The following is a 27,695-nucleotide window of genomic DNA, read 5'->3' as shown; positions in this document are numbered from 1 at the left end:
ATTAAATTTTTACAAATTTTATTATAATTTGTATTTTTGAAACAACACCTAAACTTGTGGAAAACATATTTTTAAACTCTCATCTTCAAAACACTTATTTTTCTTCCTGGGTGGGGCAGAGGATTGTTATAATTCATTAATACCTCTATTTTCAAATAAAAAAAACCAGTTACACAGTCTACCCCTATATTTTTCTAATTTAGCAAATCTTATTCCTGTTAGAAATTATTTGTGCAGTGAATATGTTCCTGTCACTTTAGTTGTTCCATGCATGTGTCATATTAAATCTTAATTTGTTCTGAGGGCTTGCTTATTTTTTCATTAATGATATATTTGCTCTGAAAGAATTCAGACATAATAAAATATATTATGTCCAGTATTTTTCTAATATTTTGCTAGTAATGAAAGATAAATTATTGAAATTGAATGTATCCACATTGATTGCTATGAAGGTTACACATGTATTGGTAAATAAAAAAGAAAAAGCCCTGAAAAGATAGAAAATCAATGTATGTGTCAATTAGGGAAGGCGTGGCATAAATGGTGAAATCTACCACTGAGTTGACATTTTTCCTCTTAAAATTATATAATTTACCAGATTCTGAAAGGATTTTGTGACTTTAAATCAACATAATAAACTAAAAAGTGAAAGATTGAACAGATAGACCTGAAAGTTTATTAAAAACCTTCAAAAAAATGTAAACCAGCATATTTTAGAGGGAATAGATACTGTTTGTTTTCTTCACCAATCACAGAAACTTTGGAAGATGTACTGAGTAAATATAAATGATATTTAAATATAAACACTCTATATGTTTGCATAGTCATATAGAGGTAATTTTTTTTCCTCTACAGAACTGTTACCCAAGTGCCAGCAGTTGAATTGTCAGTATAAATGTGCAGTGGTCAGAAATAGTACAAGATGTTTCTGTGAGGATGGATTTGAAGTAAAAGAAGATGGAAAAAGCTGTAAAGGTAGGTATCACAGGTGACTATTATTTCTTTTTACAGAGGCTTAGTGAACAGAAGTTTAATGAAGTATCTTTGAATACCTACTATGTATTCCATACAGTGTTTATATTATTTTCCCTGGGATTTCAAAGTTGATACCCCCCAAAACCACAAACATTACAGATGTGCATTTATACCAATCATTTTTCAATTCATGTTGTAATAATATCAAACATGGAAAAATATCACCAATGGTAAGTACTTTGGTTAACGATCAAAACATCAGATTTAATTATTTTAACTTTCTAATTGTATTGTGCCTATTATATAGTTACAGGGTGGTAAACATTTGTTATTACAAAGTTACATTAATACTAGTCACAATATTCATTAAAATTTTTACATTAGTAATTCTGACAATTGGCATTTTACTACTAGCAATAATGATGGACATAAAAATATTTTTATTTTTAATGTCTTAATTCTTTTTTTGGTGAATATTCCAGAACAAATGTTTACTCTCTGAAATGATGCCACTTTGCATGCTGAATAATTCTAGGTTACTTCTCCATACACACACACACACGTATATATATAAAAATAAATATATAACATACATACATATATGTATATATGTATATATAATAGCCACAATATAAACTTTACATTATTATTTATATGTTATTTAGAGTTTATATATAGAAAACATAAAATACAGAATCTATATATAAAATTAAGGAATATGTACATTGCCAGACATACGAATAAACTGAATATTTCCCAGAGAAATTGGTGCTTTAAAGATTACTTTAAATCTTTGCTTCAATGTTATATCTTTTACCTTAAAACAGAATCTTTTTTCTTTATTTTTAATTGCTGTTAAATTACAGTTGTCCCCATTCCCTCCCCATTACTCTAGACCCCGCACATAGAATATTGTTCAAAATCCTAATTACAAAATTGAGCAAAGTTTTACCCTAAGAAATTAAGTGACTTGGACTAAAACCCAGGTCTATAGAGGTCATTAATTCTTAATCTGAGGAGGCTTATTGTTCTTTAATGAACATTTGGGACCTGAATTTGTAGTTTGCTATTTGTTTTCTGCATTATACAAATGTTGTAAAAACATTTATTATTAAAAGTCTATCAGACCCAGAAGCTGCATAATCTGACTATATGAAGACCAAACTGATATATTTATTTGACTCATATTATTTTTAAACCAACACTTAAAAATCAGAAGATTGAACAAAAATAGTCAGACTTTGAGAAAAAATCAGAAGATCTGGCAAAACTAAACTTAGAGCCCTTATAGTCACAGAATTCAGCCAAATGTGAATAGTACCTATAGACATACATAGAATTGTTAGTTCAAAACAGCAGTTTTTATTCACATGGGATAGCCTAATATATCTGTACTGCAACCTTCTTATCCCGTTGCTACACCTGACTCCTACAGGAATCAGAATTTTCATTTCTTTTTGCATGGATCTCTTTCTCCTGAATCTCTAATTAAATCCATAAAGATAGCCACAACCAATTTCCTCTGTTGAACATAAATAAGAAATCATACAGCAATAATTATGAAAGATCACCAGTGGAAGAAAAACTCATTTTGCTGTCTCTGCATTCTTGAATGGCCAGATCTGAACATCATTTACACTTTCCAGAAGCCATATTTCCAGGATATTTTCTATTCTTTTTTTAAATAATATTTTATTGATTATGCTATTACAACTGTCCTGATTTTTCCCTTTGCTCCCCTCCACCCAGCACCCCCACTCCCTCAAGCAGTCCCCCCACCATTTTTATGTCCATAGGTCATACATACATCTAAGTTCTTTAGCTATTCCATTTCCTATACTGCACTTTACATCCCCATGGCTATTCTGTAACTACCTATTTGTACTTCTTAATCCCCTCACCTCTTTATCCATTCATCCACTCTACTGTTGTTTCCCTGTAAATTGTTCTTATTGTGTGTCCTTTTTATCTGACTAGATCTGTTTTATGCTATTGAGGCCCTCACTAAGTCCCTTGAGTCTCCTTATAACCAGTGTTTTGAACTCTGCATCTGATAGATTGTATCTCCATTTAGTTTAGCTTTTTTTTCCTGGAGTTTTGATCTGTTCCTTCATTTGGGCCAAGTGCCTTTGTCTCCTCATGCTGGCATCTTCCCTGTGTTTGTTTCTATGTATTTGGTAGAGTTGCTTTGACTTTGTGTTTTGGTTGTGTGGCCTAAGGTAGTAGGTGTCCTCTGGGATCCAGTGGCACAGCCTCTCCTATCACCCAAGCTGGGTACTCAAGACGCACCCTTCATGTGGGCTGAGTATACCCTCCTCTTATAGTTTATCCTTGATCACTGTTGGCAGATCACTGGGAGGGATTTACCCAAGCCAGTCAGCTGCAAGAGATGGCTGTGACCACTGACTGCCAACATCCACCCTCCCTGGGGGATCAGCTGTGCAGGGGTAGGGTGGTGGTATTCTGATGTGTTGTTAGCTGTGCACTGGGTATGTTGACCTTGGAGTTTCCCTGGTGGTATAGGCCAAGTTCAGCCCAGACCTGTGCTTTGCCCAGGGCACCCTGCCTGAGGTATAAAGCAATATGAGATGGCTGCTACTTGTGCTGAGCTTGGAGATTCCCAGGTGAAACCAAGCTGTGAATCTAAGTTGGCTGCTGCTAATGGCAGGCATGGGGCTCACTGAAACCAGCTGTTGCTTTCTTGCTAGGATTTAGAAAGTTGTGAAGCATGAGCCTAGAAAAATGGAAAAGCAGATTGGGTGGGCCCGTGTATTGGGTGGGGCAGGATCTCTGGGTATATCCAAGATCAAATAGGGTCAAATAGTGTAAGCCAGGTTGATGGAGTCTCAGACGTGGCACCAGCTTACTGGCTCTGTGTGGAGGAGGGTTTATCAAAGGGACAATGGCCTCTGCTCACCTTGATGCCAGACACTTCAGTTTCTCCCTGTATACTATTGGTCCCTTTCAAACTGCTACCCCGGTGCTGGAGCTCAGAGGGAGTGAGTCTGTTCAGGCGAGTCCTTATGTAGGTTCTTTAAGAGGAGCTGCTTGGGCTCCAGAAGTTTCCTCCACCAACTCAATCCCTGCTATTTTTTGCAGCCAGAAGTTGTGGGGATTTACCTTCCTGGCACTGGAACCCTGGGCTGGGGAGCTTGGTGTGGGTCTGGGACTCCTCACTCCCAAGGTATCCCTCCCAAATTGTTATCCATCACTTGTGGGTGTGGGACAAGTCCATTCTTTGTCTGCACCCCCACTACCAGTCTGGATGGATGTGTTTTGTTTAATTCCATCCTTGTCAGACTTTCATTCAACTTGATTGCCAATGGTTTTGAGTAATGGCTGTTCTATATTTTAGTTGTAATTTTGATGTGGTTGTGTGAAAAGTCAAGCCATGTTTGCCTACACTGCCATCTTGCCTGGAAGTCTCAGATGTTTTCTGTTCTTAAAGGGAGAAAGAAGACAGCATTACAAATAATAGCATGCCTATTCTTTGCAGCCAGTTTTGTGGAGTTATATCAATGTCACAGCAATGAATTCTTGCTAAGGAGAAAGAACAAAAGAAATCATTGACCATATTGCTCTCCTGGACAATATAATGATATCAGAAAAACTAAAATAAGAACCAGTAATATTAAAGTTGAAACATATGTGAAAATAGATAAGAATCATCTCTGTCACTATGCATAGGACTTTACCAAATATAAGATTTATTTTTTATCACTGTAGACTTAGCTTCAAACATTATTCTTTCTATCCCCAAAACTACTTACTTCAAACAAGCCATTCACAAATGCAGACTAGTTAGAACATAAAGCTAAGGAAATCTGAGAAAAATGCAAATTAATGCCACACAAACGCATAGCTGTCTAAAGTGGCCCCTTAGCTTCTCATTAATCTTTTGTTTTTTCTTAGGAAATGCCTTTCTTAGCTTTTTGGGGGGGGGGGGGAATATCAAAAGGTAGGGCTGAGAGTTCACCCCTTTATCATCTGTTTGGTTTTTCAGTGACTCGCCCCTATCCGGATATTATCTAGTATTTCCACTGAGTGACCTCATTAGCAGAGACTCAGTGTATTCCAAAGGGCCTAATTATCAGTAACAAAGGGCATTCCTATTGCTCAGAAAACTACAAGGGTTTGAGGAAGAGAGGGCCAAAACCAAGTATATATTTTATTAGACCACAACAGTTTGAGCCACTTCACACAAGCCTCAGCAGCCATCTTGTTAGTGTCTCTCTCTTCCTCGTTTCCTGTCTCTTTTCCTTGTCCCCTCCCTCCAAAATCGTTTCCAGGAGTCCCAACTTCTCTTCAAATTCAGTGTGTCCAGGCTCCAATGAGGAAACTCAATAAATAGACCAAAGAATGTATAATTTATTCCAGTTAAATCTAGGGACTCTATAAAACAAAAACATGTTCCAGTTAAATAAATCTACCTGCCATTTGCAGCCATGTCCCCTTTTGCCCCATGCCAAGGTCACTAACAGTGTCCTAACTGCCAAAACCTAATGACAATGTCAGTATCCACATTATTGGATTTCTTCACTGTTTAGAACACATGATATTATTGAAACACTCACTTTTCCTAACTCCTCACATTTCTCCTGAAGCCTTACTTCAGAGAAGTCTCCTAGACTTCTCTTTCTTGCCTGCCCATTTAATATTGGTGTCCTGCAGTATTTTGCTCTAGCCAAGATTTTCTCACTTCCCCCTTCTCTGTCTTTGGGATCTAACCCTCTGCTATTTGTTTGCTTGTTTTGTCTTGATTATGCTTTTAATCTGTTATCCATATACTATTAACTCCCAAATTCTCTAAGGCAGATCTCATCCATCTTGCCAGTCTGACATTTCCAACTACTTTGAGTCATTTACTCAAGAATTTCCCACAGATATAACACATCCAAACCATACTCTCTTTCCTTCTATGATATCTTCACTCAAATCCATACTTCATATAAAATTGAACCACTCTTCAATTCCATCCTATCCAATTAATCTTCACGTTATCAATGTTCTTTCTTACACATTTGAGTCCATTCCTTTTTTAATTTCCGTTGCCAATGATGTAGTTCAAAATATAATGACTTCAAAATATAATTTCTTGTGTGAAATTAGCACGTGACTAAATTTCCAGGATCTCTCCTTTACATTCATCAATCCATTTCTTGTGGTTTAGTTTTAAAATACAAAGTTGATCATATAGCTCCTCTAATTAACGTTTCCCAGTGCCTTGGTATAATGTACAACCCTTTAGTTTAGCATATAAATAACTTTATTATCTGGCCCTAAACTACTTTACCCATGTCCTTTCTTACCGCTTCATTACACAACCTTACTCCACATGACTCTTTTATACATATTTGAAATCCCCACATTCCAATGCCTTTTCACATGCTATTTTGTTAAACTGGAATGTCCCATTTCATTTCATCCCTTTTTATTCAATATGAGAAAATCCAAGTTATTCTTTAAACTCAGTTCAATATGCAGACTTTACTTAACATTCTCCTCCTAATTCCAAGCAGTGTCCCTTAATTATATATGTCTCTATCATAACAGAGTATTCCTCTATTATCAGGAAATCCATAGAATCAAAATCATATTTAACTAAGCTTGTTTCGCTTAAGGGTAGGGACCGTGTTGCATCAACTTTGGTTTCTTCAGAATTAGTATAGTGCTTGGTACACAGAACAGACTGAATATATGTATTAGTATAAATTATCAACTAACGGAATTCTTCTTTCACCTGATTGGTTAAGAATCATTAAATACTTGCTGTTTGCACTAGTTGCTGCAGGAAGGAAGTATAAGGAGAAGAAGGAGGGAGGGAGTAGAAGGCCATAAATATTAAAATAAAATTTAATTAAGATGACATTTTTCATTTTAACATGCTTAATATTTTTTTATTTTTTTAATTTAATTTTACTGTATTTTTCCATTACCATTTAGTCCCTTTATAACACCCTTTCCCCTGCAATCACCACCCTGTTGTCCATGTCCGTGAGTCCTTTCTCCTTTTGGCTCAATCCCCCACCCCCTCACTGCCCCTGCCCCTACCGCCACTAGCTCTCATCCTGCTCTTCATCTAAGTTTGCATAGCTTGGTTCAGAACTCTTATTTAATGTATTTATTGAAAACCATGTTATTAGACTAATTATTTTAACAAAGAATGAAAAAGTCAGTGTCATAAGCACTGGAACTATTAAAAAAATATTCATCGTAGCACATTTGATACCTTTGCAAAACTATCTAAAGACTTCCAGCTTGCCCATCAAAAATGTAAATAAACCCTCTTTTAAAATAAAAGGTGATATTACTTTTGATCTTGTATCTCTGTAACTATTAAAGAAACAATGAATTAGCACATTTTTAAAATTTTATTTGTTTTATTTATCACTATTTTAGTTAGTGTGGTTTTGAAAAGACTTGGAATTGGCCCTTTTTTAAAAAAACAATAGTCTATTTCCAAAGTATGAAAAAAAATATTTTCTTCAAGGAAAAATATGCCCAACGGTAAATTTGCTTTGAAATGATGCCTGTTTTCATTTTAGATCAAGATGAATGCGCCATTTATGGTACATGCAGCCAGACCTGCATAAATACATATGGATCCTATGCTTGCAGTTGTGTGGAGGGCTACATAATGCAGCCAGACAACAGATCTTGCAAAGCCAAAAATGGTAAGTTATTGTTTTTTGTCCTCCCAGAACTTATTTCCTTTTTGAAGTTCCTTTTCATTAGAAATGTAGTAGAGCAATATGGATATTGAAAAAATAGATTTTTGCTTTATTTTAATTCATTGATCCACACTTAGAAACCCAGAGCAGTTCTTTCAGTTGTCACTGATCATTATATAACTCAATATTTCAGGAAGTTTCTAATTAGCAAAAGTCTGTTCAAAAGGAATGGCTTGATTGATTTGAATTACCCAGCTTTCCCCTGGACAAGACAATGCGTTCCTAACTGGTTACTGCTTCCCCTCCAAAATTTATACTCCACATAATAGTTCAAGTGATCTGCTAAATGTATATACTAGGTCACGTCATCCTCTTTCTTAAAAATCTCCCACTTTCACTCACCATGCGAATTAAAGTCTGACTTCCTCCAGGACCTATAAGGGCATAATGGTCTGATACCATTTACCTTTCCAGTCTCGTCTGCCTCTACTCTCCTTTCATCACACACCAATCATACTGGTTTCCTGGGCCTTTTTCAACCACATTACTCTTGCATTGACATGTTTCCACTTGTTTTATCTGCCTGCAGCGCTCTTCCCTATGATATTCACATTCTAATCACTCAAGTTTTAACTAAAATTGCAACATTCAGAATGGCCCTCTCTGACCATTCTATTTAATGGCATATATCCTTTTTAACACTATCTTATTTCCCAATTTGATTTAATTATGCATACCTATTCTATCACTGTGTATTTTTAGTTTTATTTTAAGAGCTAATTTATGTATTATTTTTACATCTGATTTCCCCTAGAATAATGTAAGCATTAGACTATAAAACTTGTTTATTTTATTTGTTGCTATTTACTAAGTTTTGTCATTGCCTGGAACATGTAGGTTCTCAGTATTTGTGGATGGAAGAAAAGGGGGAGAGAGGTAGGAAAGGAGGGAGGAAAGGAAAAAATGAACTTTTCTTTCTGATTAAAATTACTGAAATGAGTGCTCTACTCTTAAGTGTTTGAAACTGATGTTTCAGCACTGCCTTTCTTTTACCTTTTACCTTCAAATAAAGCCTATAGTTTTTACACAGTATTCAGCCTACAGTAAACACTCACTGAGTATTATTGATTTGCTAATGAAATAGCCTTCAGATGTGATAGTAACAATAGGATAATGTTATTCTTTTTTTGTGGGCTGAATTAGCTTTGGCATAACATAGGAAGGTAGTATACATTAGATTCCATCTGGCTTCTACTAACTTTCCCCCAAATCTGGTTTCATTCCATGCATTTTCAAATTACGATGTTTTGATAAATTAATGAATGTCCTCACACTCCATTTATTAGCAAGTGGATAATTAGGTGCGGGATGGGATTCTCTTTTTCAAATCCAGATTGAGAGAAACATTGGATTTCTTCAGCAAGCTGCTGCTGCTGTTTCCCTTTGCAATATAAGCTCATGTTATAATTTCAATTATTTCACTGAGATAGGGTGTTTAATTTTTTACAAAACATATTTGTATATAGAATTGAAAAGGCAGAAACTCTTTTACTTCTTAGTTTCTTTTTTTGAATTACTGAATTTGTTTATGTAGCCCTATTTATTTTTCAGGGGCTATCCTTAAGAAAAGTCAGGTCAAGTTTTATGTTCCTCTTTGCCCACCGCTGAGAGCTCTGATTTTAAATATTGATGGAGTAAGGAAGTAGAAGGCTTGTTCTTTGCTATTTCTATTGATCCACACAATATTGCTGTGGGTACACGGAGTGTAATGTAATAAACTCTATACAAAGAGGCACCTTCTCTCTTTCTACAGAGAGAAGGTTTCTGAAAATAATAGAGTAACCAGAGAGGCTTTGTACATGATAATGCAATGCTGCTTCAAGGCGATCTGATGACTGTAGAATATATAAACCCCTTCACTTCTAGGTGGTTGGCTTGATGACAGTATTGGCCTACAGAGTTTGAAAAATACAGTGCCCATGAGAAGTTTTCTGTGGTTTGTAGTTGTATGAAAATGAGTTGCGAGTAATAAAGTAAATGGGTCCAACTATATAATATATACTGACTAGTTCTAAAGGTCAAATGGATATTCAAACCAGTGTATTTATATAATTCAAAAGGAAAACTATCAATTTTGCTTTAGTTTTCTCATATTTGTAACAAGCGAACCGGAGGACATACTTGGCTTTAGTTTTATGTAAAATTATATTTCTTTCATTGGCTTTAAAATTTTTATGACAATTTGATCATTCTGTGGTGTTGCTGTGATTGATGGGTGCTAGGAAAAAAGTTACAAATTACACCACATTTGCAATAAGTCTTCATCATTTCTCCTTTCTATTACCTGGCAGCTTAGATTGACCCTGTTGTTTTTCTTCCTCTATAATTCTATTTTATTGGACTCTAGAACCTGACTTTCGTACAAGTCAAGCCAGAGTTCGAGGGTTCTCAGAAAATGGGAGGGTGGGAAATTAGGGAGGGTTAGAATGAGCTGACCCAAGACAGCGGGTTCTTGTAATCTTCAGTGGATGTGTGTAAAATATTTCTAGGCCATAGAAATGAAGAACAGCAGAAAAAATATCAAGCCCAAAGGCTTGATATAGGAAGCTGGAAGTAGACTCAAGTGGAGCTTTTTGTAAAAGCCTTACTAGATGGTGGGAAAATAAAAGTTCCTGGGAGACTTAGCCATGTATGTGAAGGAAGAGAGAGGCAGAGTCAGCTGGCTGGGAAGCTGCTTTTGTAAAGGGGATGAACTAGCTCACAGAATGATCACGGTTGCTCCCCAACTATTCAGCCTGAAGCTTGTTTGCAGGCCTTATATTTAGTGCAACAATTGATATTAATTAGGTAAATTAATCTAAGTTAATTGATTATCTCTTCTTTATCATATAATGCCTGAATCCAAATAAAATTTATAAGATATAAGAGCACCATTAAGAACTAACTCTGATAGGGGGAGGGACTTTAGGCTGCATAGTAGGTGGGGTAAGAGATTAATGTTAGGCAGGAGGCGCTTCAGTTTCTGTTAATTTAGGCAACACAGACAAATTACTTTCTTTTCTACACTTAGTAATACTGACCTGACTATAGAAATATAGAACCAATCATTTCAGAATTGGGAGGAACTTCTAAGATAATCTAGTCCAACTATCCATTTGATATTGAAATAAGTAGTTTCCAAATGGAAGGAAGTCTACAATGTACGTTAAAAAGAACTATATTTTTAAAAAAATTTTTAACTTATTTTTAGAGATTATACTCCAAACCATGAGGTGAAGACTAAAGTGGGGCTTTCACTGTTTGAAATACCTATATTGCACTTTTTCCAATGAGGATGTATTCCTGTATCACTTAATTAAAAATAAAAAAAACTAGAAGGGAAAAAAATATTTTTAGAGTGACAGAGGAAGGGAGGAAAAGAGGGAGAGAAATATCAATGTTTGGTTGCGTCCTCTACTGGGATCCTGGCCCACAACCCAGGCATGTGCCCGGACTGGGAATCAACTGGCAACCCTTTGGTTCACAGGCCAACACTCAATCCACTGGGACACACCAGCCAGGACTAAAAAAAAAACAAAAAACCTTTAACTTAAATATTCCTACTTGATAGTACAATGTAGGATGAGATATGCTGGAAAATGAATGTCATGATGGAGTGTTTATTGATTTGAATGTGACATACAGTAAAAGCTAGTAATTTTTTAATTAAACAAGAACTTTTCATTTGGAAAAAAGGTTTTAAAATTAACGGTCAAAACATCTATAGGTATTTAGTTAAACTTCCTGCATATTTTTATATTTTTTTGAGATTAAAATTCTGATAACCTGTCAAATATGAAAATACAAAGGTTTTATTTTTAAATTTAACTTTCTTTCTTTTAACTGGTTTAAAGTGACATAGATGCAGAAATATGTGTTGAGTGTGAGTACCCAGGGCTGAAAATGGGCTCATGTAGAATCAGTAAGAGTAAAAGTATAGCCAATTCAGGAACAGTCTGCATTTTCATTTCTGATGAACTCAGGCTTATTGGACTGCATTTTTCAGTGTTGCAACCACTTGCTGAAGTCAGGCACTTACCCCGGCATACAGTTCTATGAAATCAACTCAGCTCTAATGACTGCACCATAGCAGTAGCAGAATAAAAATCACTAAATAATTGTATGCTCATCAGTGCAGAAGCACTGCATTCAATTGTGCCATGAGAGCGTACCCCTTTGCCATGAAACAGCTAGAGTAGTGAGAGAAGAGAGTCCATGAAATAACTTTGAGATTCTATTACAGCATATACTTTTCTGTTCACTGATTGGGGGAAAGGGAGAAGTGTTAGATATTTAGGAATTGGACACCTTTGTTGAAATAAATGTAAATCATAATCTCTATAATCCACAGAAGCATATTTCTAGCCAGTGTTAGAAAATGTTTTTATACCACTTGCTGTTTTCATTACTACAATTCTTAAAAAGAAAACGAGAGAGAGAAGTAATATAAAACATAATTTTCTATTGCTCCTATGTTTAACCTCTAACTCTGTTATTATCTGCTATTTTCATTTGGAATTTCAAGGGGTCATTCAGGATTTTTCTACCTGGGCTGGTTCTGCTTATGGGAAGAGGCAGGTGCCTGTATAGTGAAGGAATAGTTTCTGCTCAGCGTATCAGAGTCTCTCAGCCAGTTATAAAGCTTGGAATTCACTTATTAAAATATAATTTCCTTGTCTTTTTTTTCCTTTTTAAAAGGACCATCCTATAGTAAAATGTAAGTGTATTTAGGAAGGGCAACATTAAGTGCTATAACCGTGATCACTAATGAGACTAGTAGAGCAGATCTTTTTTACTATACCATCTGGCTAAGAATGGCTTCCTGCGGATTGATATGTGATTATGTCTTGCCACATGAAGATTTACCACTCAGAGTTTTTATTATCTTTAGGTAGTCCAAAGGTCTAGTCACTGTACAATTTTTCATTTCACTGAGACACAACTGTGAATGGTACTTAATGTCATGATGGTACATGAGAATCTCTGAGTTAAGCATGAGCCCAGTGGACCGGCATCAGCATAGTAATCCAGATTTGTTATTTACTCAGTCGCATATGCATGGTGGAAATTGTGAATACTGCAGTAAGTGATGAGTGACAGACATATAGGTCAGTGCCTGGAAACGGTACATGCTTGGTAAATATTTGTTGGATGTCTTAAGTAATTTCCTTTCTAAACATTCAGGAAAGCAGAATAAGGGTACCGGGATACTGGGAATCAATTAAATAAAAGTAAAATTGCTGGAATAGTTTCAAAGGACAACAGGGCATTTTGTCAGGTTTTTTTTCCTGTTATTCAAGGTTCATGCTGCCTTTTTATAGTATTGATGTCAAGGAGTGGTTTGGGGACTTATGCATAACCGTATAAAGATGTGCCTGATTCACCAAGGCTCTACTCAGGGAGACAGTTCTCCACGATTCTCGTGTGCTTGCTGTGCCAGAAAAACTGAGAACAGGCTACTTCTCCTGCAATCAGGCAGTATTGCCTAAGTCACTATCCTATAGAAATACTGGAGCTCTGCAAGCTGCCTTTGAAAACCTGGCCTGGCCATTGAACAGATTTCTCTATTTTGGGGGTATTCCTACCCTGCATCTTCTCTGGCCTTTCACTCAGTTGAAAGTCACATTTCATGACAGGGGAGGGCAAGATTTTCTGATGGAATTTTCATTACTCAAATTAAACATCACACTTTTGTTTTTCATATTCAAACATTGTTAATGAGTGTGCCAGCATAAAGTATAATATTTTTTGTGGTTTTTGTCTGTTTTTTTCTAGAGAAAGTCATTTTCACAGTCTAGCATCTTCCTTAACGTCTTGAATCTTTTTTCCAACAAAAAAGTTGCAAGATTGATAATGGTGAACATAACCGTGGATGTCTTATGTGTCATGACACCTTTGATTTACCCATAGTCAAAGAAAATGTGAGATATAGAAAAAATTCATGTCTTCCATTTTTTTTACTACTTAATATTTTAATTGCAATGTAGCTGAAGACTGCTTTGTTTGGGTACAAAGAATTATATGGCCACATTTTTGGGATCTAGCTTTGACAATTGATAAACTTTATTTTTACAAATGGCACAATATAGAGGTGCACATTTCTATCATGCTATTTATTTTTTTGTAGAATAGCTATTGAACTACTAATGAAGTCCTCAATTTTAAATGTGTGCTAGATAAAATGCTCCATAATTGACTCGCTTTGTCTTCAAATTGGACAAATATATGAAAAATAAACAAAAATGAGACATATTTATATTCATCAAAAGTATAAGAGGTTTAATCTTAAGATGAGACAAAAATATACATATGTATATAACTTTTCTATTGCTTTTGGGAATAGTAGAAATATATAGCTATTAAAATCCTAAGGATGAAGGAAAACAAAACCTGAGATGAAAATTTTGTATTCTCTAATAAGAAAAAAAAAATGTTTTCAGAAAGCTTTCTAAGCATTCCCTGCATCAAGTTCAATCAACAAGGTAATAATAGCAGTTAGAGAATTTACCTTGGCATTCATTTCTTTAGAGTCCATCTTCCCCTTGACGTTTATGACTAACATTCTACATATTCTCCCTATTCAAGCTGTTTAGAATTATTTTAACACTAAGAAGAGAAAATTCGTTGTGTTGGTTGCACTTTCAAATGTGTGGGAGCATTTCGTTTTAGCACTAGGACTCACAAAGCCTTTATCGGTGCTTCCCATGCAAGAAAATTTTTGCCAAATTATATGAATTATATTTTAGTAACCTTCAGAAGTTTAAGACATCTACTGTCAAATTACAAAAACGTATTTAGGAAAATAGCTAGAAGATTTGTATATAATCACCACTAAGCACTTCAAACTAATCTTTTTAATAACATAATGAAAAATTGAAATCTTAAATATAGGTTGTATATTTACATCCTATCAGAAAACAATGAAACAGATTAAATGACCTCTTTCCCACGGCTAGATAATGAATTTTGATCTATCTACCTTCTTCCATCTTATTCTGAGATAAGGATATTGTTTCATCTTTCCCTGAGAAATTAGAAACAAGCAAAAGAACATTCTTACCACAAACTTAATTATATCTATCAATCTATTTAAATATAGATGTAATCACTCCACTTTCTTCTTATTTGAGTCAAAAAACAGACTGACTTTGCTCCTAAGACTAATCTTGCAGTTGTGCATCAATCTCATCTTTTTTAACATGTTCAAGAAGTTGAACTTACACAATTGTCTTCTTTATTTCTTGACTTAGCAATATTTATTTTTCTCCTGTATCATTCCTATCAGCATACAAGCATGCTGTAAAGATGATATGAAACAACGTCCTTTAAATCTGTATTTGTTCAATACCACTCCATTTCTCTTTTCCCTTTATTAAAAAACAAACTCACAAAATATATTGTCTCTTTCTCTACTTCCTCTCCATCTCTCTTGAATGCACTTCAGTGGATCTTATGTTCTTTTTACCCACTTAACACCTTCATTGACAATGTTATCAGTGACTTGCAGTAGCCAAATTACTCAGTTATCAGTTTTAGCAGGACCTTATCCTTGTCTCCTGAACACTTCTCCTTTAAAAGCAACACATTCTTGGAATTTCCCTCTTACCTTACAAAATCTGTTTTGTTTTCTTTTTTTTCACTTTATTATGCTTTTTTATCCTCATTTTGTCAGGATTTTTTGGCATGAGTCACTGTTAAGTCCTTTGAACATCTCTTACTTTATCAGTTTCTTAAGTGCTCGTATTTTTGCATTGTGACTTTAAAAACACACCCTCTTTCATGGTTTTTTAGAACATCTGGAGACTGAGACTCCCAAGTTCTGATCACCAGCCCTAAACACTCTGTTGAACACAAGACTCACTTGGGTATTGATATCCAGCCCAATATCTGCATTTGAACGTAATGGAAATATCAAACTCTATGTTTTCCAAACTCTTGATTTTCTCCTTTCTTAACAATGTTTTCTCCAATGTTGCCTATCTTAGTCAGTGTCACCCCTATTTACCAATTGTTCAAGTGAAAATATTGGAGTCATTTTTGACTCCATTCTTTCTGATAAACCCTCTGTTTCAAACTTTTAAATATATTCTGATTTACCTACTCCCCCTAAGGGGCAGCCCACATTCCCATTACTATGAATGCTTTACATCTCTTTATAGAATTTATTACTGCCAAATAATATTAAATAGTATTTATTTACTTGTTTATTGTCTGTTTCCTCTACTAAAATATAAGCTCTATGAAAATGGAAATTTTATTAGTTTTGTTAACTGCTGTATCTCTAGCACCTGCAGCGGTGCCTGGAAGAAGTTAGCCATGTTTAATAAATATTTGTTAAATGAATATGCAAATACCGTGGCAGTGTTTTCTTTTTTAGGAAGCAAAATAAAAGTGGCTTTTAAGGTCCCGTGCTCTTAAACAGGAACTACTTTTATGAATAGGAGTTATTTAAAGGCAACTTTAATGAGCTAATATCTACTACATTTTAACTCCATCATTACCAATTTATAACTTAGAGAGACATGTCTGAAATAGGAATAATATGTTTATATAGCTAAAGTGGTTCCATCTTGCTACAATTAAAAAGGTGACTAAGAAATTCAAAGTATTATGAACTGACCATCTCTAGATTATTTGCTAATTTTAACCATTTAATAACATAATATTTGAATGAATTACTATCTAAAATTTTAAGAATCACTATTATAATCTTTCAATAATTATCAATTAAATGCATTTTATTTTTCTGATTAAAATTATAATGTGTTATTCATTCCATTTTATTTATTAAAATATGCTATTGTTTTCAAACTTACAAATTCAGTAAAATGTTTTTAAAAACACTGAGGAGTCCATATTCATATATCTATCCCTCAATTTGCTATTCACTTTTTATACACTAACCCCTTGCCAAATAAGTCCTTTTAGATAATAAATTAAATGCTTCCTTGTTCTGGTGGACCCGCTCTTTAAGGAACAGGGAAAATGTAAGGACTGCTAATTTGTAAAATGAAAAGATGTTTTGTTTTATTTTGTTTTTGTTGGGGGAGGAGGCATGATATTATTGATTGTAATTGTCTTTGTGAAATGATCCTTAATTCCTGTGGAACAACGTATTTCATTGCTTCTTAATCATCACACATCAAATGAAATATCCTCTAAATGAAGGTACCAGTATTTTACTAATACGGTCTAAATAGTAAAAAATGTTTCATTGTTTAAAGTCTATGGTCAATCTGGGTTGATCAATAGTTTACATGAGTGAAGTTTTAAAGTGTCAAAGACAAAGTTGCAAAACATGATGCTGGATTAATGTGCCAACACTAACTCATCATCTCTCAAAACTGACTCCATTTTCTTTCCTTACATTTTAAATAATACCATCATTCTCCCCATTACTCAAATCTAAAATTTCCATGTAATCCTTGACTCACATCTCTCATTGTGTGCATAAAACAATCACTATAATTTAGAACTTCTCTTTTACTACACCAATCCCTCTCTATTTAAGAGCTCAACACCATTTACTTTAGGTCTTTATTACCTATTTCCTGAGAAGTTAAAATAGCATTTCCATGTTAAGTAATACTGATATCCAATGCTTGTGTCCATAATTTTTTTTCATTATTTTTGGTTACTATATTCATAGTTAAAAATAAAATCAATACATTTCTCTATTTATATGTGTAGAGCCTAGTATGTAACTGAACCTCTAACGACTCTGCTGCTTATTTGGCCATGCTTTCTCTCTGTTCTGCATTAATCTAAACAGAAACAAAGACACTTTCCCTGCTTACTTAACTCTTTTCCAGCCTCACTCCAGAATACCACAAGTAAGGTAGTGTGTAAACAAGACTTTTACATATTACTTTCCATTCAGATATGAATTATACTATAATACACTATTTTTTAAGTAAAAGCAAAAACAAGTTAAAATTTAAATGGGAAATGTATTCATTCCAGTATATTCTACTCACCCATATAGTATCCTATGCATCATTTCCAACTTGACCTCAAGCACAGTTTTGATCATGTTACACTGTCCAAAGTTTACAGTGGCTTCCCATTGCACACTAAATTAAAAATAAGGTTATCATCTTGACATTACATAACTACAAATTTTTCTCAACCTACTTTCTCAGCTACTGTAAGCTCTGTGACTTTAAGTCTAGTTCTTTTTATTTAGTAGTTACATGATATTAAGCAAGCTACTTAAATTCTATATAAATTAGTTTTTTTAAATCCATAAATGTGGATAATGTTAGCACCTGATTTATACGTATATTCTGACTATACAATAAACTGATAAATATGAAGCATGCATTGCAGTATCTGACTTCTAAATTATGCTCAAAAGGAGTTAGCTGTTGTTACTATTATCCTGAAGTGCTTCCACCACTCATACATGCTCTAACCTGCAGAAAACCAAAAACTGAGGTCAATATCTTCCCAACATATTCTACTCGTTCTCACATCTTTGCTTTTGTTAAAACTATTTTGTTTCCACCTGACCTATTTATTTTCAAATCTGCATGTCCAATTCCTTTGTTTCTATTAAAACAAGGCTGAGATCAAATGCCATCTCTATTAAAGAACTTTTGACTTTACTAAGCAGATATATCTTAGCACTGACTGGCATGGCTTAGTGGGTTGAGCATTGTTTCACAAAGCAAAAGGCTGCCAGTGTGATTCCCAGAAAGGGCACATTCCTGGGTTGTAGGCTGGTTTCCGGTTTGGGTGTTAGTTGGGCCATGCTCAAGAGGCAACCCTTTGCCGTTCCTCTCACACACTGATGTTTCTCTCCTCTCTTTCTCCCTCCCTTCATCTCTCTCTAAAAGTAGAATTAAAAAAAAAAGAAACTACATATGCCTTAATATAAAATACCACAAAATGGGTGGCTTATAAAAAACAGAAATGCATTTCTCCTAGTTCTTGAGCCTGGAGATTTGAGGTCAGGGTGACAGCACTCTCAGATGAGGGCTCTCTTCTGGGTGGCAGACATTCACAGGCACATGCTGTATCCAGACATGGCAGAAGGAGCTAGGTAACCTCTTTTACAAGACACCAATCCCATTTATGAGGGCCTTACTCTCATGAATTAATAATCTACCCAAGTCCTCCCAGCCCCATCTCCCAATGCCATTGCCTTTGGGAGTTGAGATTTCAACATACAAATTTTGGGGACAAAAACATTCAGACCATAGCAAGATATCAAGCAAAAAAGGAAAAAGGACTCACGGACTTGCACAATAGTGTAGTGATTTTAGTGGGGTGAGGTATAAGGGGGTTAAATGGTAATAGAACAAAAACACAATAAAAATTTTAAAAAATGAAACTCAATGTCACTACATATCTTTTATAAAATGTACTAAACCTGACTTCAAAATATAGGCCTTTTGCATATATACCTTAATATTTTTACTAGTTTATATTTCCTTAAAACAGGCTGTCTTATGGATCTTCTGATCCTAGTTAAATGGCTTATATCTATAAATACTAAAAAATAAATTAAAAATACAATAAATAAAGCATTTTCATCCAATCAAACAATAGTTCAGTATAAATACATTGTGACAGTAAAAAGTAGTTCTAAAATAAACTGTAGCATAGTTGTAGCAACATACATTTTCTTGCTTAGTCCAATACTGCTTTTAATACGTTTTAATGTTTCTATCTTTGATTCATATTTATTTATTCTTATAAAATGTGATAAAATAGTTTCCTTAGATATGTGGCACAATATATCCACGTTTTAAGCATCATTCACTTCAGTAAAGACATTTTCCATTATAAAATAGCTAAGAAAAACAGAGAAACAGATTTAGCCATCTATGTCTTAGAAATGAAAAAAGAACTATTTGAACCCTACATTTTTTTAACTTACATCATACCAACTATCTATATTTTTAGTTCAGTTTGGTTGACTTTGACCTATAAGTTATTATATTATTTGAACAATGCTTTTTCTCTGTTTTTAAAACTCAATGATTTTCTCCTAATGTTTCATATTCAAATCTTTCTGTTCTTTCTTTTCCAAGTTTTTAAATTTTTTTAAAAAATTTGTTCTCTACACAGACTACTTTTTATTTTTCTCATATAGTAGTAGTTTACTTCCATTGAAGGTTTGCATGATTTTTCATTACAAGTTGTTAACATTCTTATTTCTCATTTCTAACTTTATCACATTTTTCTTATTTTTAAAGAGTTGATACAATTTATACATGACAAACTATGATTAGAAGCTTAAAAATATTTTAATTATTTTAAGTTCATACTGGTTAAAAAACAATTCTTGTATTGTATAGATTATAATGTTCTCTTTTCTCATGCTTTTAGCTGTACTCTGACTCTTTATTTTCTATACTTTACAAGCAAGTAGAAACTAGGACTCTTTTTCATCATTGACTCAACAAATATAAAAGTGTACCTACTGAACTTATTCAGTAGAGACAATTATTCATAACTGGATTCAGAGAAATAAGAACATTATATAACTAGATGATACACATATATGCATATACTGTATTTATTTGTAAGTATCTGAATTTATAATTCTAATCCCATAAAAAGAAACTAGCTGAAATAATATTCTTAGACTAGAAAGAATAGGAAGTTAAAAAGAAACTTAAATAAGTTTTATTCACTCTGAAAACATTAAGTAGCAGCAGCTATATATTGAGATAATGTTGTTATAATATATATATATACTTTTAGTATATTTTTGACTATGAGAGGACAAGGGTATGTTTCTAAGGATATGGTTATAGTGGTTTGGAATTTAAATAGGTATTTTTATGAATCTAGTCAAATGACCTTTTCAATGCTTTTAAGTTTCTCTTTTTAATTCATCATTTTCTACTATGTTTTCAAAAACTGTTCCACTTACTAATATGACATAAATGATAGGAAGAAATTACTTTCTGATCATACATGGCACAAATACATATCTCTGTAACTGGGAGGAAGAAAACTGTTTTGTTTGTTTTTATCCTCACCCAAGGACATACTAAGAGGAGAGGGAAATGAGGGAGAGAAAAAGGGAGAGAAACAGTGATTAGCTGCCTCTTGTACACACCCCAACTGGGGACAGAAACTGCAATTTAGGTATATTGTCTGACTGGGAATTGAACCCACGGCCTTTCAGTTTATGGAACAATGCTCCATACAACTAACCACACTGGCCAGGGCAAAATACTGTTTTTAACATTGCTGATCTATGAGGAGTAGTGAAGCAGAGGAGGACAATGATCCTCCAGTATGAATTAATTAACAGCCTAGGAGAGGTTTATTCAAGTTAAGTCTTGATTCTCTAGGTTAGGATATCGACTGAGTGCTTTCTTGTATTTCAATCTCTTCTATGTGGAAAGTTAATATTTATTACTTCTCACTAAGTGATGAGGTAGGTATTCCTTTCATTGAAGTCATCTAATGTACTTTTCAACTGCTTCTTTGGGGAGCTGTCCTCTGATCCTAAGGATGGCATCTGATAAGAACATCACATTTATTCTCATCAGTCTTTTATTCTCATTACTCAAGTTAATGGTGCTCTTCAATTGGCATGTGGAAACCTGAGCTGATGGTGCACAGTAGTGATCAGCAGTGGTGCAGGTAGAGACAGATTGCCTTTGCCAGTCTTATACCAGCTTTCATCATGAAGTAGGGAAAAAAAGATTTGTATCCTTAGCCCCTGATGATTTTTGTAGGTTCTTATCTTTCGATGGTTTCCCTTATCCTCATGCTAAGCCTTAAGTTTTTATTTAAAGAAGAAAATCACAGTTAATAATTAAGAATATTACTTCAGTAAAGGACATCACAAAAACTTTTGTAAGTATCCTTTCTCTGATATCTCATTTGAATTTTAAAGTTACCATTATTAAATCAAAACATATCAGATTAGGAAGTATCTGACTTCCTTTTTATTGGTTTTCAGTTTATCTGAAGCTTTAAAATCCTAGTTTGATATGTTTTGCATTAAAATAATCAATTGATTGACTCAAAAAGCAGCTACAAAAATCAAATAGATTGATCTAGTATGTCAATTATGTATTGGCTGTGTTGATCATTAATCCATTTTTATCTCAATTTCTCAAGGAAACTCAGTGCTTCTTCATAGTCCAGCCTCTCTCCAAATAATGTTTATGACATACTTAAATTTACTGACTAGTTGCCAGTTAAGAAATTACTGTCTACATCTGGGGTTCTCATAAAGCTTGGCAGCAAAGAAGCTTTCAACAGTGATTTACTTTTGAAGGAGAGGCAACTTCAATAAAGGTCATTTCAGTTGTCAAATGAGGAAAATAAGCACCAACATTAACATCAATATATCTTTGTTAACCTAATATCACAGCCATCTCAGATCCCTTCTGAACCTGAGAAATATGTAACCCAGCAGGTTTCAAGAGTGTCACAGTGAACTGGTAAAACAAATAAACAAACAAAAACAAAAAACAAAAAACAGAGCTAGGACAGTTAAAGAAAGACCAGCTCTGGAGTCCAAATTAAAGATTGGCAAGGACATATATTACATGGGTCAAGATAGCTTTAAGAGATAAGGAGAGAAGCTAATGGGTTAACCAAGCTCAGATGTCACTTGTCAAAGTTATGTTAAACAATGATAATTCACAATTTTATTTATGTTTCGGAGTGAGCCTTTATTGTGGAAATGACCTTAGCATTTTTGAGGCTACTTTTTCATTGATTTATACTAGGCAGTCTGGGAAAAGCCTATTCCCTCCACAGGGAGGAAACTATTGGGCTGACCAGTTTTACAATCTCATTGAGCTTTTTTGTTTTTGTTAATTTTTCTTGTTTTGAAGTTTTAATAAAGTCAAAAACTTTTATTATCTTTCTGAAGGTACAGATAAATCCAATGGTTTGACTGAGAGAATTTCATAGGGGGGTAAAAAATGCAAATACCCATGGAAGGCCTTGGGATGCTTTTTTAGAGTTGACATTTTAAAACTTCAAGGAGAGACCTAAAATAATCTTCAATGGAGGGTTCGTCTATCTGAGAGAAACACAAGGAGACTGATATCCCTACTCCCACCAGAAATGATGAAGACAATTAAATAATACATTCAAAAATTTAAACTTATTTAATTAATAGTCATAGTATATGTTTTTGCTTTTTTCCCTATATTTACAATTGTCAGTATCAGTTTCTTGAAAGAGCAAATGATGTTTATGAAATTTTCTGAATATCCTGTATTTGTATTCCATTCATAGAATAAAATATGAAATTTTTTTAATATTTCACAAAATGTTTGTAAAGAATTCCATTATGCAAGAATTTCACATCTTTTTCATTTATTCAGAAAATTTGTATTGAATGACTACTGGATTCCAGGCTTTATCAAAATGCTGAAGTTATATCAGAAATTAATAAATCAGAAAAAATAAATAAGATATATATGTTTGGTGATGATAAGTGAAAAATAAAGCAAGAGATTGGTATAGAGAAACCAACTAGAAGGCTGTTGGAATGATCTAGTTAAAAGATGATGACAGCTTAGAGCAGGATGGTGGAAGTAGTCACTGAAAAATGGTAGGATTCCTATTAAGTTTGACATTAGAGTCAAAGAGATTTTAATGACACAGTGGTTGTGGGATAGACAAAAAAAAGGAGTTGAAGCTTTTCACATTTTTTTCTATTCCTTAATTAGTACGAAAGCTACTCTGAACATAATTGTATAGCTAAACACATTCAACACTAGTTTTATATGAGCTTTTACTGTTACCTTCAAATATTAAAATATACTGAAATTCTGGTCAATTGGTATGTATTTATCAAAAGCTCACCAATCCTAACACAGGCAAAAATGCACTGTTCAATAAGTAGTATCGAATGTTTGTTTGTTTTTTAAATTTTACATTTGGAATCTTATTTTCCTGACTACAGGGGAGAGATGTAAAAGGAAGTAGCTCAGTAATCATAATTTAGTCACTAAGGGGATTTGTGATTATTTGACTTCTGGGACCAGACAAGGAACCAATGAGGCAGGAGTCACAGGTGCTCCGAATGAGCCTGTGAGTTTTGCATGTTCTGCTCCAGAGAATCTATTTGTGACCTCATTCATCCACCTCCAAAAAGCATTCCTTTGCTCAGAAGGGAAGCCTGTAACACTGTATGGATAGGTCAGTCTAGATCCATCATCATTGCTAGAAAAACAACTCACAGTACTTCCTTCTCTTACCAACAAGGAAAGTAAATAACATTGTTCTCATATGTCGAAAACACATTACAACCAAGGAAATAAAAAGTACAAATTCTCAGTGAATTATTTTCCCTGGAGAAGTGAGCTGAAATATATAGTTAGTGAAGCATACTTAAGGATTATTAATAAGCAATTTTCAAGTATTATTTCATTTTATTATTCAGTGAGATACAGAATAATTTTTAATAAATAATGCAAAATTGTAAAAAGAAAAAAAGGAGAGGTTTTTTTAAAAAAAACTAAACTCACTTTTCTTGTTCTCTTTTATTCCAGAGCCTACAGACAGACCGCCTATGCTATTAATCACAAATTCTGAAACTATTGACATTTTCTATCTTAATGGAAGCAAAATGGCAACCCTGAGCTCAGCCAATGGAAATGAAATTCATACTCTGGATTTTATTTACAATGAAGATATGATTTGTTGGATTGAATCAAGAGAATCTTCAAATCACGTCAAATGTATTCAGATAACAAGAACAGGAAGATTAACAGATGAATGGACAATCAATATTCTTCAATCCTTTCACAGTGAGTGTTTCTTCATATTATAAGCCACACTTTAAGGAATTTATTTACACACCATTAGACACAATTCTTACATTTTCTAGCATAATTTATGGCTCTGAGGAACTATATATTCAAGCACTTAGCATACTCACTATGTGTTTTGCATATACTCACACATAATAATTTCACTTTTTATGTTAAGTAGTGAATTGCACAGGTAGATTTAATTATTTTAATGCTTTTTACAGTATTCAATGAGGATTGTGATTTTTTTTCACTAGATGATAGTTCACATGTGATAGTTAAAGTAGATTAAAAAAACAACAACTTTGATAATTATAAACCCATCAGGTATAGTGTTTGTTAAAATAACTTGGAAAGTATTAGGTTTATGTTAAGTGGTAACTACTACCCGTGTTTGTTCAGATTTTTTTCCCTAGCAAATCAGTGTTTATAATCACTTCTTCTTAGTGATTTATGATTTGTAATTTACTTTGATTTCTCATGCCAGAAATTCACAAACTAGTAACTGTTCTTTTCTTCAGTCTCCATAAACTGAAATCACATTGTTACATACCCATGCACACACACGCACACATACATGCATCCACTTATTTAGCAATTTAGAGGAAAAAAACCTTATTCTTACAGTTTCTGCTAACATAAACATAGGAAGAAAAATGAAAAAATATACAATTAAGAAGGAAAAATTCTTTTATGGAATGGATGTAGTTTTCAGATCTAAAATGTTTGATTATTTAGATTGAATAATCACATTAGTGTTTTCAGTAAACAATTAAAGGGATTGGTTATTAACTTTTATTAAACATAAGAAAATGGTATGATGCAATGTTAAATAATGATTAGATTACATAAACCAGTGTCAAAAATTGTAAAAATGGTTGTATATACTTAAGTGACCAGACATAAATCTTTAGCAGACAGAATCCAACATTTTGAAGAGACTCGTAAATAAAACAACTGATAAAACCATTTATTCTGACAGTAAACTGAAGCGCCTGGTGAAGGCAGTTGACACTGGTTAATTCAAGGAGTCTATGGAGAAATGATAATTTATAACAAATTGTAAATAACAAGTGGAAGTAGGACAAAGACTGCTGTCATGTGATATGCATATTTCAGACACTGCATTAACTAGCAGTTGGAAATTGAACAAAAGACCCCTAAGTCCCCGCCGTGTGAGTGATTACCTCAACTAATTCAAATGTATTTGTCTCTATGAAATGGTATACTGGTAATCAGATAGCTACAATATTCACTAAATTGCCAGGTAAAATTATTTTCAGAGTTTAGTTAAGCAACTTTTCCTCACTGTATAGGATGTCCTTATAATTGTAGTAATTCTTTCTTTAATATGTATCTCTAAAACAACAATTTAAAAAATAAATCTGATCAAACAATTGCACATTAGAACATTTATTGAAAATAATTTGTAACTTACATCTTATTTGATTTATTAAAACAATTCTTGGCAAATCTAGAAAAATATAGAGCTTTTTAGGCACTTCATTGAAATGTTGAATAGGACATCCATTTTGAACTATAAAAATAAAGTCAATGGAAATATTTTAATTGGAATAAATAATTTTTGATGAAGTCATATTTAAGTTGTGTAATTTCAGTCACTGTAGAAAAAAATGATTAAATGTGTAGAAGTAATTCAATGATGAGAATGGGGCAGAGTTGTGAGCAGGGCTGGGCTCCTCTATCATTGCTTGTAAGTTATATATTTCATCAACATGTCACAGAGCAGCAGCCATTAAATACGAGGGGCTCTGCATTCTTCATGACAGTTGATAATGAAATATGAATGTTTGTTACATGTATAATTACATAAAAACCTCTGTTATACCATATAAGCAAAAAAAAATGAACTGATGGAAATATGCCTGAGTACCTACCACCATCCATTACTTCAGAGATTATCTCTTTAGCTTCCCTTCTCCATTATTTTTGAATGATTTTCTCAAATTTCCCTATAGAAAACATATTTTTTCAAAAAAAATTTATTTTAAGGGTTACTATGAAGATACAATCAATCATTATAGGTCAAACTGACTTACATTTAAAACTTGTATAATAATTTATTAGTAAAACATATTGCAATATTAAATTTTTATTGCTTGCCTCATCTCATCAGATACTCAACACATCTCTGTGGAGTAAGAAGGATAGAAATTCCCTTTCCATTTTACAGTAAACAGTATCTTAAGTGTGGAACTCAGATGTATCAGGCAATGCCAATTGTCTAAAAAGACAATTGCAAAGTAGGAATGCAGACTATTGCAGCCACTGTGGAAAAGAGCATGGAGTTTCCTCATAAAAACCTAAGATGAAACTATCTTTCGATCCAGTGATCCCATTTCTGGGACTATACCATAAGAATCCTGAATCACCAATTCAAAAGAACCTATGCACCCCAATGTTCATAGCACAATTTACAATAGCCAAGTGTTGGAAGCAACCTAAATGTCCACCAGTAGATGAGTAGACCAAAAAACTATGGTACATTTACACAATGGAATGCTATGCAGCAGAAAGAAAGAAGGAACTCCTATGCTTTGCAACAGCAAAGATGGAACTGGAAAGCATTATGCTAAGTGAAATAAGCCAGGCTATGAAAGACAAATACTGTAAGATCTCACCTATAAGTAGAACCTAATCAACAAGACAAACGAATGAGCAAACTGGAGCCAGAGACTTGGAAATACAGAACAAACTGACAGTGACCAGAGTTGGGGGGATAGTGGGAGAAAGAAAGGGAATCAGCAAGCAAAGGAAAACAGATAGAGGACTTATGGGCACAGACAATGGGGGAGATTGACTGAGGGAGTGGGGAGTGGTGGAGTAGGAGTGAGCGATGGGGAAAATGCAATGGTGGGGAACATAACTGAACAACAATAAACAAAAAATTAAAATATATTCAATAGATAGAAAATAAATAATCATTTATATATGAAAAATAAAGCATAAAATAACTATGGTACATTTACACAATGAAATACCACTCAGCTATTAAAAAGAAGGAGAAAGAGGAAGAGGGGGAGGTAGGGAGAAGGGAAGACGGGGAGGAAGCGGAACGGAGAAGAGGATGAGGAGAAAAATTTATTTTTTACTCTTTGCAACAGCATGGATGGACCTAGAAAACATTATGCTAAGTGAGATAAGCCAGTCAGAGAAAGACAAATACTGAAAGACAAATGATTTTACTCATATGTGGAATCTAATGAACAAACTGAATAACAAGCATAATAGAGACAGGCTC

The 27,695-nt window shown here is 33.8% G+C and overlaps 1 protein-coding gene across 1 annotated transcript in view; it reads left to right on the top strand.

Annotated features, from left to right (window-relative positions):
- LRP1B (LDL receptor related protein 1B) overlaps window positions 1–27,695 on the top strand; it is a 1,772,547-nt gene that overhangs the window by 817,104 nt on the left and 927,748 nt on the right. Inside the window, exons 4-6 of the mRNA XM_054562474.1 lie at window positions 856–975; window positions 7,521–7,649; window positions 24,173–24,430. Coding sequence (XP_054418449.1) covers window positions 856–975; window positions 7,521–7,649; window positions 24,173–24,430 — 507 coding nt within the window. The remainder of the gene's footprint in view (window positions 1–855; window positions 976–7,520; window positions 7,650–24,172; window positions 24,431–27,695) is intronic.

The sequence above is a fragment of the Pteronotus mesoamericanus genome, unplaced genomic scaffold (genome assembly GCF_021234165.1).
Source record: "Pteronotus mesoamericanus isolate MK-2021 breed Mesoamerican mustached bat unplaced genomic scaffold, CSHL_Meso_final scaffold_651, whole genome shotgun sequence".
In the NCBI taxonomy this organism is placed as follows: Eukaryota; Metazoa; Chordata; class Mammalia; order Chiroptera; family Mormoopidae; genus Pteronotus; species Pteronotus mesoamericanus.
The sequence above is the reverse complement of the archived record's forward strand: the minus strand, read 5'-3'. Positions and strand labels throughout refer to the sequence as shown.